At 43.6% G+C, this 15,099-nt stretch overlaps 1 protein-coding gene across 3 annotated transcripts in view; it reads right to left on the bottom strand.

The window, feature by feature from the left end:
* Positions 1-14,388, bottom strand: part of ANAPC5 (anaphase promoting complex subunit 5) — a 41,392-nt gene extending 27,004 nt beyond the window's left edge. Inside the window, exons 1-4 of one of the 3 annotated variants that reach the window (XM_039256044.1) lie at positions 14,105-14,388; positions 11,298-11,377; positions 10,328-10,437; positions 9,282-9,474 (exon numbers count right to left, since the gene is read on the bottom strand). In XM_039256044.1, the coding sequence (XP_039111975.1) occupies positions 9,282-9,474; positions 10,328-10,437; positions 11,298-11,377; positions 14,105-14,311 (590 nt within the window). In that variant the 5' untranslated portion in view covers positions 14,312-14,388. Of the gene's footprint in view, positions 1-9,281; positions 9,475-10,327; positions 10,438-11,297; positions 11,378-13,306; positions 13,507-14,104 lie in introns of those variants that run through there. The other 2 variants (XM_039255893.1, XM_039255966.1) reach the window with 2 other exon arrangements.
* Between the last annotated feature and the right edge of the window lie 711 nt (positions 14,389-15,099).

Here is a 15,099-nt window from a genome sequence, read left to right as displayed (position 1 = left end):
GCAAAGCCCACTGTCCCGCCCACTGCTGGACTATGTACACCATCCATCACTCAAGACAAACTGACATGTGATGTCCTCCAAGAGTCTCTCCTGAGCTGCCATTTGAGCTGCCACTGTCTCCTACTAGAGAGGCTGAGCACAGCACCCAGGCACTGCCACACCTGGCCGCTCGTACTTACAACTGGATGCCAATACCCAGTGCCATGCCCAGGAATAAAACAGGCACTCAAGAGTCTGGGAAATGAATGAATGCAGAGCTCCTACCTCCTTGCTACAGATAGAAGATGTGCTACACTTCAGAGCAGGAAAAAGTGGCTATTCTAAGACAACCATTTGCCCAGAAGTTTAGATTATGCAGAATCAACAGACAAGGAATATATGGATATAAACCTAGACTTGAGAAATCTGCAAAGGCACATTAGAAAAGTCTTATTTTGAGAGCAGAAGTATGAGGAATCCCTTTTGCCACATGACTCTGAAGAAATGGCTTCTCTACAGGATTTTGATAAGTATAAAAATCAATAGTTACTCATAAATAATGTTTTCATAAGCATTCTGCACTTAATACAGCAGTTCTCAAACTTTCATATAAATAATGGATAAATGGATATTCTAAAAGAAAAAAATTCTTCTGAGGTTATGTAATTTGGGGACAGTTATATACTCTGTTTTGCTTCGAGATTAATGATGCACCTGAGAGAAATCCAACAGAAAGAATTTCATTTACTTTTTTATTATTTTAATGTTTTATTTACTTCTTAGAAAGAGAGACAGTGCGAGCAGCGGGGAGGGGTCAGAGAGAGAGGGAGACACAGAATTTGAAGCAGGCTCCAGGCTTCAAGCTGTCAGCACAGAGCCTGACGTGGGGCTTGAACTCATGAACCCTGACATCATGACCTGAGCGGAGTCGGGCACTTAACCAAATGAGCCACCCAGATGCCCCTATTTTTTTGTTAACATTTATTCATTTTTGAAAGACAGAGAGAGAGAGAGGCATAAGCAGGGGAGAGGCACACAGAAAGAGGCAGACACAGGATCTGTGGCAGGCTCCAGGCTCTGAGCTGTCAGCACAGAGCCCAAGGCGGGGCTTGAACCCACTAACCGCCAAGATCATGACCTGAGCTAAAGTTTGTTGCTTAATTGACTGAGCCACCCAGGCACCCAGAAACTTCATTTACTTTTGTTAAATGTATCATTTACCAAATTGACTGAACAAAGAATCCTTTACTCATATCTTTTAGAAAGTACTAGTGTTCCACAGAAAACACTTCGGAAGACACTGCTCTAATATTCTCTTGGTTTCATTTCTTTCTTCTTCTTTGTTTTAATGTTTATTTTTGAGAAAGCATGAGTGGGGGAGGGGAGGGGGGGCCCAGAGGATCCAATATGGGCTCTGCACTGACAGCAGCAAGCCCCATTCAGGGCTCAAATTCATGAACTATGAGATCATGACCTGAGCTGAAGTCACTCAACCTACTGAGGCACTCCAGGCACCTTTCTCTTTTTATTGTTTGTTTGTTTTTTTTAAGAGAGAGAGAGTGCAAGGGGGGAGGGGAGAAAGAGAGAGAGAGAGAGAGAGAGACAAAGAATCTGAAGCAGGCTCCAGGTTCTAAGCTGTCAATGCAGAGCTGGACCGACATGGGGCCCAAACCTACAAACCCTGAGATCATGACCTAAACCGAAATCAGACACTTAACAGACTGAGCCACTCAGGCGCCCCTCTTGGCTTCATTTCTGATAAATATTACCTAATAATCCCTAAGCAGTGTATCAGATTCTGCAACCATCAGTCAGAGCTGCCAAGAAGCAGCTCCAGCCCAGGTCTAACAAAGATCAGTGACACAATAGTGATCTGGAGGGAAATGGAAAAAAATTCACAGGCCAAGTTCTCAAATGGAAAACAGTTAAGTATCAGGACAGTAAGAAGTCTTTTTCTCTTAACACACCACTTTAAACAAGGTAAAGCCAAGGCTTGGGATAAATATGGCTGCACGCAAAAAGGCTAGAGACAGGTGAGAATCTGAATGAAACTAGACACAGGCTTCTGGTCCCATCCATCTGTAGTGTCCACAATGCTCGAGGCGCGTAGCTGCCTTGGTCAGTAGAACATGCGACTCTTGATCTTGAAGTTGTTGTTTTTTTTAATGTTTATTTGTGTGAGAGAGAGAGAGAGAGAGAGTGTATGTGAGAAAGGGAGAGGCAGAGAGAGGGAGACACAGAATCCCAAGCAGGCTCCAGGCTCTGAGCTGTCAGCACAGAGCCCTACACAGGGCTCAAACTCACAAACTATGAGATCATGACTCGAGTCAAAGTCAGATGATCGACTGACTGAGCCACCCAGGCACCCTTTGATATCAGAATTTTAAGTTCAAGCCCCACGATGGGTATACAGATTACTTAAAAACAAAATCTTAAAGTCCACGATGCTCAACAGTTACCAAATGCTTTATTTAAACCCTTCCCCTGCCCCTGAAAATTGGGGGTAGCTTATAAGGAAGGACACAGGAGCAATAAGGTTAACAAAATAGAGAAAATCCGCATCATGCAAACTGATTCTATAAGAAAGGGAAATACAGTTCCCATAAATGAAGATCAAATTTGGTTCTGGCCCCTATGGTGGCCATTGTGGCTGGCATGAACCAGCTTGGGAAGAGCAAGTAAAAATCCCATGGCCAAACCTTCCTTTACTGCTGCCTCCTTGGTTTCCTTAACACCTCATAAATATATGCAGAAAAAAAGTAACTCTTAAGAAGCCACAGAAGTATTTAATTTGGGAAAAAAAGCTATCCACTTAGGAAAAAGGTTCAAGTATACCTTGCTTATAAATTCAGTTATTAGCTGAGACAGAATTTTAGACTTACTAGTCTATAAACCAAGGGCACTTAAGCTGGGCTCTAAGAAGTCCATGAATCTTATAAAACTCAAAAGTTGTCAAAGATGTGCATTTAAAATATGTTTACTTATTTATTTTGAAAGAGAGAGAAAGAGAAACCCAAGCAAGGGGTCTTGATCTCGATCTCATGAACTGTGAGATCATGACCTGAACCAAAATCAAGAGTCAGATACTTAACCAACTTAGCCACCTGGGTGCTCCCACAAAGATGTGCATTTTTTTTTTTTAGTTTATTTATTTTGAGAGAGACAGATACAGCATGACAGGGAGGAGTAGAAAGAGAGAGGAACAGAGGATCTGAAGTGGACTCTGTGCTGACAGCTCGGTTCGAGCAGGGCTCGAACTCTTGAACCGTGAAATCATGACCTGAGCTGAAGTTGGATGGTTAACCAACTGAGCTACCCAGGTGCCCCAAAGATGATCATTTTTAATATGGACCTAGTACATGGCATTTGTAAGATTCTCAGGAGTCAGGAAATTCTTCTAAAGGGCTTAAATCTACCACTGTAATTGAAACATTTTAAATGTGAGATTAATCAGGGAACCTTGGGGGAAGGGAGCGCCTGGGTTGCTTAGTCGGTTAAGCATCTGACTTCAGCTCACGTCATGATCTCATGGTCTGTGGGTTCGAGCCCCATATCAGGCTCTGTGCTGACAGCTCAGAGCCTGGAGTCGGCTTGGGAGTCTGTGTCTCCCTCTCTCTCTGCCTCTCCCCTGCTCATGCTCTGTCTCTCTCACTCTCTCAAACATAATATTAAAAAAAAAAAAATCAGGGCACCTGGGTGGTTCAATCAATTAAGCGTCAACTTTGGCTCAGGTCATAATCTCGCAGTTCATGAGTTCGAGCCTGCATCAGGCTCTGTGCCGACAGCTCAGAGCCTAGAACCTGTGTCAGATTCTGTGTCTCCCTCTCTCTCTGCTCCTCCCCAACTCATGCTCTGTCTCTCTCTCAAAAATAAACACTTAAAAAAGTTAAATATGAAATTAATTAATTAACAAAGGTTTCATTTTTTGTTTTTGAATACTTGTAATACATAAAACACCAGTTTAGGTCCCGGAGGATACACAGAGCGTTAACAGGCTTCCTCCTAGAGAAGGCTGAGACCAGCCTGGGTAAAAAGGTGACAGTAAATGGTAAATGCCAAGGGTGATATGAACTCTGTACTAAGAAATAGGAAAATCACTTACAAGTTGGGAAGGAGTAGAGAAAATGATAAGGAAGGAAGAAGGCATTCCAGGAATCAGAAACAAAAGATGCCAAGGATCCAAGCTGAGAAACTGAAGGTAAGGTCAGTGAGGTCAGCTGTGGAAGGCCTTGAACACCAGGTGGGGAGACTTTGTGGAATCTGGGGAGGTTTCTGAGCAGGGTACTGACAGAAGCAGGGGAGATGATGGACTGAGACAGAAAGTTACTAAATATCCAGAGGAAGCAAAGGCCCTAGACCTTCCAAGGTGTGAGACCATAGGGCATGATGCAGCCCCTCTCCCCAAGCCACATCACCCTCTACCTATGCCTCCAATATGTCAGCTTCTCCTGTCTTGGAAGCTGTGTGTCTGCTGTGTCCTCTGGCAATTCCTCCTGACTCCTTCATTACCTAGCTCCCAGTCCAAAGGCCCCTCCCCAGCAGAACCCCCACTTACTTTCTACCCATGGGCTCCCTTTCCTCTTGATTGCACTGCATTGCTCTGAAACTACATTCCTTACCAGGTGCCTCCCTATTATCTGACCCTCCCCCATGTAACCCCATGGGAACTGGACTTTTTCCTCCTGACTGACAACACAGCACCTCAACGGGGTGCCTGGCACATTGGAAGCACTCAATAAGTATTTGTTGAATAAATTAACAAATTTGGGAGATTTATATTAAATCAAGTGAAGAAACACCAGAGAATTTCTACTTCTGTTAGTTCCTTTTAGGAGTAAAGAGAAGATGTAACTGCAGCAGCTTGCAGACCAGAGGCATCCACTGCAGACCAAGGCGGGGGGGGGGGGGGGGGGGCAAACCTATCAGCCGGCTCCTAACTGCAGTCCCTTGGCAACTAGAGGCTCAGTTTCAGTGTGCCCTCTCTTCTGTGATTAACTTTTTTAGTTTTAAAAAAATTTTTAAACATATTTTTTAAAGTTTATTTTTTAAAGAAGGAAAGACAGAGCATGAGGAGGGGAGGGGCAGAGAGAAAGCGAGACACAGAATCTGAAGCAGGCTCCAGGCTCTGAGCTGCCAGCACAAAACCCGATGCGGGCCTCGAACCCACAGAATGCGAGGTAATGACCTGAGCCGAAGTCGGCTGCTTAACCAACTAAGCGATCCAGGCACCCCTGTGACTGGATTTTTTTAAATGATAAACACTTGTTGACTAAATATTTATTCCCTCCTTTCTAAATTAACAGTTGGGTTCCTCTTTCTAAACAGAAGTGATTTCACTGGAGGACAGGAGATTTACAAGCTATACAATGTTTCTTTCCCCTTTCTAATTTTATTTTTTTTATTTTTATTTTTTTTTTTTTTTTATTTCTAGGAGAGAGAGAGAGACAGCATGAGCAGGGGAGGGTCAGAGAGAGAGGGAGTCACAGACTGAAACAGGCTCCAGGCTCTGAGCTGGCAGTCGCCCAGAGCCCGACGCGGGGCTCGAACCCACGAACCGCGAGATCATGACCGAAGCGAAAGTCGGACGCTTAACCGACTAAGCCACCCAGGCGCCCCTCCCCTTTCTAATTTTAATACAAATATCTGGGGCAAGAAAAATAACTTTACTGAAGAAAAGAGGCCTGAACACATTCCAATGACTGAAAAAAAAAAAGGAAAGGAAAGGAAAGGAAAGGAAAGGAAAGGAAAGGAAGAATAAAAGGGCTAAATTGAGAAGCTTTTCATAATGCAATAAAACATTAGAAAAGATCACCAGAAAATGAAATTTTCCTCTTTAAAAGAACAGAGAAATGAATATAAATATATTCTTTTTTTTTTTTTTTAATGTAAATATATTCTAGGGGCACCTGGCTGGCTCAGTCAGGAGAACATGCAACTCTTGATCTCAGGGTAAAAAGTTCAAGGCCCACAGTGGGTGTAGACATTAAATTTAAAAAAAAAAAAAGAAACTTTATTATGATACTTGATGAGAATATTTTAATAATATATCTCTTAATTTCAGTGACAAAATTCAGTTTACTATGTGTATGCTATTTTCTGATACTATACACCTTTTTGTTTTGATCCAGAAATGTCATTTACTGACAAATGATGAAAATTTACATTGGTGTACATTTTTTTACCATTACAGAGCACTCTGCATGTTGTACATTTTAAGTGAAATAACATTCCAGTTACATCTTTGAAGATATAAAATTGTAATATGTACACAATTAGATTTTCCATTCTTATTGTTTCAAATTGTTCACCCCTGCTCTTTAAAGTTTTGTTTTGTTTTGTTTAAGAGAGAGAAAGCACGAGTGGGGGAGAGGGGCAGGAGAGAGAAGAATCTCAAACAGGTTCCACGCTCAGCACAGAGCCCAATGTGGGGCTCAATCCTAGGACCCCGAGATCATGAACTGAGCTGAAACCAAGAGTCAGTGCACTCAAGTGACTGAGCCACCCAGGCGCCCCCCAAGATGTTGTATATGTTGTAATTCACTATACACAAATCTTTTTCTTTTTCACACAGTGTTATATTAGCTTCTGGTGTACAACATAGTGATTTGACATAAAATGATATGCCTTCACAGTAAATATACTGGGTCACGCACAAATGAATTCATCGAACAGGATAAAAACAAAAGATGCAACTAGATCTAATTAAGTGGGATTAATTTAGGAGAAAGCCAAAGCAAAATAAGTCTGAATTTTAACTTTTCGCAAGAAGTGACATTCTGTTACTTGAAGCATATAAAATAGCTAGAAGAAAGACTACAGGGCAGTCCCCGTGTACTCCTTAGGGGATCTCAGCTAAAAGAGAAACAAGAGAATAAGAATAACCAGTATTTGCTGAACATGTATTGCACACCAGGCACAGTTCAGGACACTTACGCGGACTTGACATTTAACTGTCACTGCCAGCCTCTGAGGAAGGAATCAGATCCCCCACTTTACAGATGAGGACACCGAAGCACAGCGAGGGTAAGTAACTGGCCCAGAGTCTCACAGGGGATAAGTGGAGGGGACGGAACTTAAACCCAGCGCTCTAATATCAGAACCAGACTCTTAACCCCACACTTTCCTGCCTCTCCGCTAGAGGAGAGGCATTTGTAAGCAACTCCAAGTAAGGGAGGTTTGGAAGTACGTAAAGGTACTATAATCCTTCCAGGCCAAGCCCAAGCCTGTGCTAAGTAAATCATATAACCATACAAAAGCCACTCACAGGAACCCCCCTCCCCGAGGCAGTTAGCCAGCCTACTTAGGGCAAGTGAGACTCACTTCAATCAGAGCTGAGCACACTGCAGTGTAATGATGTTAGGTGTCAGTCTTCGACACCACACCGTGGGCTCCCTGAGATCAGGGAATATGGAATATACATATATGTATACACACATGTGTGTTTTTCCCTCCAAGTAGCAGTAGTTTATTTGGGAGGTGATTCCAGGTAATAGCTGGGTTGAAGGGGATGCGGGACAGCAAAGTGAGGGAAAGCAATAAAAAGTATTATGGGACCACTCACCAGCATGAGTGACAGACTGCCATGTTGATTTTCTGCATTCACTCATCCAGCACGTACCCAAAAGTACATTCTATGAGTCACACACCACACAGAGCACTGGCAAAAATGCAAGGAAGCAAGACAGAGAAGGGTCTTAGACTTGAAGGGATGCCAAGGCAGAAGAAACAGATACAAACGAGGGAACACAAAAATGTTAACAAGTTACTTGGTGAGGAGCGCTATAAAGGAACTAAAAGCAGCCAGAAGTATTTAAGATGGAGGTTACTTCAGGTATGTGGTCAGTGAAGGCCTGTGAGACGACACTGGAGCTGAAATCGGAACAAGTCAGCATGGAGTGTTCACAAATCCACAAGCAAGCCCAAGCAGGTGGGCTCCTGAGAGTGAAGTGGAGAGAGTAAGCAGCAAGAGGCAGGGAGAACGACGGGGCCAGATCATGCAGGCACTGAGGCCCTGAGGAGCTTGGATTCTTATCTAATTCAAGGACAGTGGCTGAGCATGTGGGGCAGAAGGGTGCCAAGGAGTGATTTACATGCACAAAGATCCCCCCAAGTGCCGCATGAAAAATAAAGTACAAGGAGGGGCGCCTGGCTGGCTCAGTTGGTAGAGTCTGAAACTCTTAATCTTAGGGTTGTGAGTTCGAGCTCCATGTTGGGTGGAGTGATTACTTACAAATAAATAAATAAATAAATAAATAAATAAATAAATAAATAAATAAGAAAAAAGAAAAGAGAAGAAAAACAGATTGCAGAGAGACAAGAGTGGAGGCTATGAGTCCGGTGAGGAGGCTACAGAAGTCATCCACTAAGGAAATACAGTGCTTGGGCTGCAGGGGCAGCAGTGGTGATGGAGACAAATGAACTAAGTCCACACTATCATGGGGGCATCGGGGTGGCTCGGTTGCTTAAGCATCAGACTCTTGATTTCAGCTCAGGTTGTGACCTCACGGTTCAGGAGTTCAAGCCCCGAGTCTGTCTGTCTGTCTCTCTCTAAAAATAAGTAAATAAATTACAAAAAAACAAAAACTACTGTGGAGGAACAAGTGACTGGCCTGCTGAAGCACTGGCCGTCAGGGTGACAAAGAGGGAGGAACCAAGGACACTCCAAGGTTTTGAGCCTGAACCACTAGGGGAGCAGTGGCACCTCATCCCCCAAGCTTCAACTTCCATATGCACTTGAAACATGTTCACTGAACCAATCGCTAGCTCACACTAGCTGGTTGCTGGTCTGGAACACTATCAGTGGGGGTCCTGGCAGGAAACAAATGGCACATGCAGACGGGGTGATTTGAGAAGAGTTTAAAAAAGGACCATTTACAAAACCAGGCAGGAGACAGAGAAGCCACCAGGGGCAACACAGTCCCCAGGACTGGTAACAGTGGGGCACCTTACACCCCAGGCCCGGGAAATCTTCCTATCTTCCCAACCCCAGAAGAATGCAGAGAGGACCACCTGATAGAAGCGTGACCCTACAGCCAGGCTACCATGACCCTGAAGTTGAAGCCAGGCTACCAACACCCTGATCCCACTCTCCTCACTCTGGACTTCCCACCAGTGCCTCCCAATCCGATGTCAGGGGGCAAGGAGGCCACTCACTGCTGCAGCCCATATGGGTCCACTTCTTGGACCTGGACAGGCACAACGACAGCAGCCTGCACATGAACTCTGAATGAATGAGGATTTACTGAGCCTATAATTATTCTATTTCACAGGAAAGGGATTCCTGTCCGAAAAACCCAAATTACCTTATAGACACATCAAGTTCTTCTTTTTCCATTTTTCTTTCACTCTCCTCTCTGCTGGTCAGTTCCATGTCAGCATCCTCCACTGACTTTTTCTCACCATTTTGGAAGTACTGCTGAAGGGCAGTGTACAATTTAAACACTTGACTGAAAGAAAGCTTACTGTAGGCCAAGATCATATGGCGCAGAAATAAACCTACAAAATAAGATGTACACAGGCAAAGGCATTAACTGAAATCCAGGTTACACAGAGTTTATACTATTTGGTGCAATCTTCCTTCAAAAGAATCAAAAAGAGACATTTGCACTTTCAATTCCCTCCACCCCATCATTTACAAAATCGGTTTCCTCTTCTTATGCGGTGCTCAGTCCCCAACCCACCCCCCAACCCCATTCTCCATCATCTTTATCCATCCAATATGTTTTTTCATGGCTACTGGAACTATTTGAACTACCTTATTTATTTATTTACTTTTCACCATCTGGCCCCACCCCACCAGTAAGTGATCTCCATAAGCAGAAGGTCCCCATCTGTCTTATAAGTCCAGAGCCCAGTACACAGGCGATCAGTATAATAGCTGATGTTGAATAACATAAAAACTGCCATGCAAAAAAGCCAAATAGATGCAGCATGATTATAAAGCTAATAGAAAAGCATAGAGAAATTTCACGTATGCCCTCACCTTATAAACTACAGCAAAAACATATTCTTACTTAACTCTTTTCATAAAAGTTTAGTTGGTGACCCTGACTTAGAGTTGCACAATGCAGACCAGGAGTCCAGAGAACTGTGAGAAAGAGCCGTGAACCCCAACAAGCCCGCAGGACCAGGCTAATAGTTGGACTACTACAGACAAAATAGAAGACACTTTTCCACAAGACAATTATTTAAACATAGAACAAAATGGCAAGGTAATAAGTACGAACTAAAACATGTCCAACAGCTCTACTGTGTTTGTTCAGATATAGCAGAGTGAGGACAGACGTGACTTAGAAAGCTGCTCACTTCAATGAAAACATCCTCTTCTCTCCTTAGAAGAGTTTCATACCTACGACACTCGTTTTATGAACCTCTGGTTCAGTTCCAGAAAAAGAATCTGAAAGGTCATCAAAAAATTGTTCCATATCCTTCAATTCGCCTTCAGCCATCAATTTGATTCTGAATGAGAAAATTGAGAAGTGTATTTTAGGAAGGCCCTTTAAACATCTTCCCATGTTTCATATTCCATAATTAACTCCAATAAGTCTATTTTAAAAGCAATTCAGAGATTCAAAGAAAATGGTGGCACATAAAACTGGATAATCCAAAATGTCACTCCCATTATTCTGAAAAATATCACCATTTTCATCATCATAAAACCTGTCAAAGTAACACATCAGCTAGCAAAATGGAATTCCCTGCAACAATTAAAAAGAACAAGGTAGATCCATATAGAAAAATAAATTTTGAAATAATAGGTTTAATGTTAACAACCATTTAAAAAAAACAAAAGAGTAGGGGCTTGGGTGGCTCAGTCAGTTAAGGATCCAACTCCTGGTTTGGATTCATAGCTCAGGTCATGATCTCGTGATTCATGGGTTCGAGTCCCACATCAGGCTCTGAACTGACGGTGTGGGGCCTGCTTGGGATTTTCTCTCTCTGCACTCTCTCTCTCTCAAAATAATAAACTGGGGAAAAAAAGTAGGGGTGCCTGGGTCGCTCAGTAGGTTGAGCATCTGACTTCAGCTCAGGCCATGGTCTCACGGTTCGTGAGTTCAAGCCTCACATCAGGCTTGTTGCTGTCAGTGCAGAGCCTGCTTCAGATCCTCTGTCCCCTTCTCTCTCTGCCCCTTCCCCACTTACACTCTCTCTCTCTCAGAAATAAATAATTTTTTTAAAAAAGTAAAGTACTTAGGAAAATATTTTTGTTTCTGAGAGTAACAAAAATATGTTTTTAGAGAATTCATTACCATGTGTGCTTCTCTAATTTTCATCTACATAGACGTATTCTCATATATAAAGAAGAAAAGGAACCTTACCTGATCTGTACTGAATTTGCCAGCTGGGGACAAGATTCTTCAATTAACTTGTATAGTTTAGACAGTGTAATATCTGGGCCCTGGGTAAAGCAGATAGGGAGGTTATGGATAAATTCTAAGGAGCTGGAGAATGATAAAAAGCTGTAACAATTATTCCAAACGTGAAATCTCTCAAGTCAGGATTTTTAGTAAAAAACTAAAGCACTAAAGTAATACTTTACATTTGCATAGCATTTTTGTTTAATTTGCAGAATGGTTTAAAATGGAAACAAAACAGAGACTCTCTAGTCTAAAGACCTGCTATTCCTTTCTTCTTAATTTTGTAATCATGGCAAAGCTGTAGCCTCTCCAAGCCCTAGTTTCCTTCATCAGTGAAATGGAAATAAAAATAACCATCTCCCTTGTTTGTGGCAAACAGTAAAAAAAGGCAAAGTGCTTTGTAAACTGGAAGACATCATACATAGGTGTCCCATTTTTCACAAACATAATCTCACTTGATCCTTCCTCAAACCTTGTTAGGTAGGCAGACATACTCTGTGTCCAAGTCCATTAAATGTACCAGTAGAGACAGAGTACACAACCTCAGCTGTCAAGGAGACTACAATCTAGGAGCACCTGGCTGGCTCAATAGGTGGAACACGTGACTCTTGATGTCAGAGTTGTGAGTTCAAGCCCCACCCTAGGTGTAGAGATTACTTAAAAATAAAATCTTAAAAAAAAAAAAAAAAAAAGAACACAATCTAAATGAGGTTGAAAACTAAACACTGGGGGCGCCTGGGTGGTTCACTCAGTTTGGCGTTCAACTTTTGGTTTTGGCTCGGATCGTGATCTCACAGTTGTCAGATCAAGCCCCACATCATTGGACTCTGTGCTGATGGTCTGGAGCCTGCTTGGGATTCTCCTTCTCCCTCTGTCTCTGTCCCTCCCCCACTCTCACTCTCTGTCTCTCTCAAAATAAATAAATAAACTTAAAAAAATAACGAATTTTTGGGGCGCCTGGGTGGCTTAGTCGGTTAAGCGTCCGACTTTCGCTTGGGTCATGATCCTGCGGTTCGTGGGTTCGAGCCCCGCGTCGGGCTCTGTGCTGACTGCCAGCTCAGAGCCTGGAGCCTGTTTCAGTCTGTGACTCCCTCTCTCTCTGACCCTCCCCTACTCACGCTGTCTCTCTCTCTCTCCTAGAAATAAAAAAAAAAAAAAAAACGAATTTTTAAAAATTAACTGTTTAAAGCCAAATATTAAGCAAAAGAATTGGGAGTCTGATTGGAATGTTACTAGCCCACGTACTATTTAGCCAAAGAACCACAAAGGAGAATCTAGGGACAAAAAACCCAGCATGAGCGAAGGCAGAAAGATGTGTGAGTTAAAACATAAAAATTGCTTTGTTTCTTTTCTCTATTACCAAATCTTTTAGTATTATAACTTACTTCAACCATGGGGGAAATCCACTTGTAATACTAATAATGTGGCCAGGACTGGGAGCTACAAGTAATAGAAACCCCATTCTTTTTATTCAATCAGTTGGACAAGCCACTTAATCTCTGTGTCCTCAGTACCACGTCTTCCCCCCAACTAATACCGGCGATGGATTGTAAAAAGTCCTTGATCAAGTAATTGATAATGTGGGCGCCCGGGACCCCAGATCTTTGTTTCTGCCACCACTGCTCAATAAACAACTGCTCATCCTTCAGTACCAGCTTAACATCCACTTCCTCTAAGGCCCCCCATTCACCTGAGTCCACACATCTGCGGCAAGAGGGTTTATTCCATTTCACTTATTCTACACTTTAACTTAGGCACTCTACTCAGCTGTGGGGATATGAGAGTGAACAAAAGTAGGATAAAACACTGCCCTCATCGAAGCTAGTCTAGTGAGGAAGAGACATTAGTCATAAAAATCACACAAATAAATGAAAAAAAACCCACAACTGATATAAAAGAAGACATATGCTCTATGAGAATACACTGAAATAAAAATAGCTAACACTGAGCATTTACTATGTGCCACAAACCATGTGCTTTCCATGGATCTTCTCGTTTAATACAGCCATCCCCAAACATAGTTTCTATTATTGTCCTCCTTTTACAGAGAGAATCCAAAGACCCACGTAGATTATGGAATTTGCCAGAGTCGCACAGCCAGTAGGTGGTGAAACTATAACCTGAGTCTGCGATATGAAATAAAACATGTGAAGGGCGCTTGGGTGGCTCAGTCGGTTAAGCATCCGACTTCGGCTCAGATCATGATCTCACTGCCTGTGGATTCGAGCCCCGCATCGGGCTCTGTGCTGACAGCTCAGAGTCTGGAGCCTGTTTCAGATTCTGCGTCTCGCTCACTCTCTGTCTGTCTCAAAATAAAATAAAGACATAAAAAGAAGGAAAGAAAACATGTGAAGTGCTAGCAAACAGGAAGTGTTCAGTGAAGTGTTCAACGTTAGTTATAGGTCATTATTGCTACTTATTGTGGTCCTCGAAGAGCCTGTAGGATTCATCTGTCTCCAGCGCTCAGGACTACGTGTAGCCCCTTTTTACAGCAGACAGAGGATGTGAGAAAATAACTCTTCCCCCAGGCACTCAGCTTAATAAATGCTGGAGCCAAACATGAACCAGGAAAAAAAATGCATGTAAAGCGCCTAGCTCCTGTTAGCAGGTGGTATTAACTCCTTATTTATTTTTATTGTTTCGGTCCTCCAGGGCTGAAAGAGTATCTGATGTACACTCGCGCCCCCAGGCCCAGTGAGGTGTCCGGCACAGGGCAGGTGCTCAGGAAACGTTTGCTGAATGAGCGGGAACCGGTGGGGGCCGCTCACCTGCAACAGCGGCAGGAGAAGCTGGTTGAGCCTCCGCCGCTCCATGAGGCTGACGGCGCCCTCGCCCGTGCGGCCCATCTCGTTCAACAGCACCAGCACCGCGATCTTATACGGAGTCACCCAGTCCTTGATGCCGAACACGTTGGCGTGCACTACCCCGTTGGTCATCATGGGGTTGAAGTAGAGGCTCTCGTGGACGCTGGCCATGGCGCCCCGGGACTAAGCCCAGGAGCCCGGCCGAGCGCCGGGTTCCCGCTTGAAACACACCACAGCCCGCCCCAGGCCTCAGCTCGTCCGCGCCGCAGCCCAGGATACGGGCATCCTCGCCGTCGGCCAATCAGAGAGGCCAGACCAGAGCACGTGGAACGACTGCAGCCAATCAGAATGTCCAGGAGTGCTGTGCAGGGTGGGGTAAAGGCGGTGTACTTAAAGATTGAGTCCCTACAGAAACTCGAGTGAAAGGAGCAGGTTCCGGGGTGACTTGGGATGGGACCGTGAAAAGGAGGTGACGCTTGAGAACCGAAGTTGAACAGGTTGTGGTGAGGCGACTGCCCATTTGTTTAATTCGAAAACAGTTAAAATTGAATTTTGAGGCGAAGCAAATTACATTTGTACCTTTAAAATTTGTACTTGATCCATTATGTTAATTTCTTTTTTTTTTTTAATGTCTTATTTATTTCTAGGAGAGAGAGAGAGAGACAGCGTGAGCAGGGGAGGGTCAGAGAGAGAGGGAGTCACAGACTGAAACAGGCTCCAGGCTCTGAGCTGGCAGTCAGCACAGAGCCCGACGCGGGGCTCGAACCCAGGAACCGCGAGATCATGACCTAAGCGAAAGTCGGACGCTTAACCGACTAAGCCACCCAGGCGCCCCCATTATGTTAATTTCTAAACTCAAAATTGAGAGTTTCATTTAACTCTTTTAAGATGTGATGAAACATTTTTTTCTCAGTATTTCATAAATGTCATTTGGAGACAGCCAAGTCATGTTGCAAGTG

The sequence above is a fragment of the Hyaena hyaena genome, unplaced genomic scaffold (genome assembly GCF_003009895.1).
Source record: "Hyaena hyaena isolate Hyena2069 unplaced genomic scaffold, ASM300989v1 scaffold_0, whole genome shotgun sequence".
NCBI lineage: Eukaryota > Metazoa > Chordata > Mammalia > Carnivora > Hyaenidae > Hyaena > Hyaena hyaena.
This window is presented reverse-complemented; position numbering and strand designations above follow the sequence as displayed.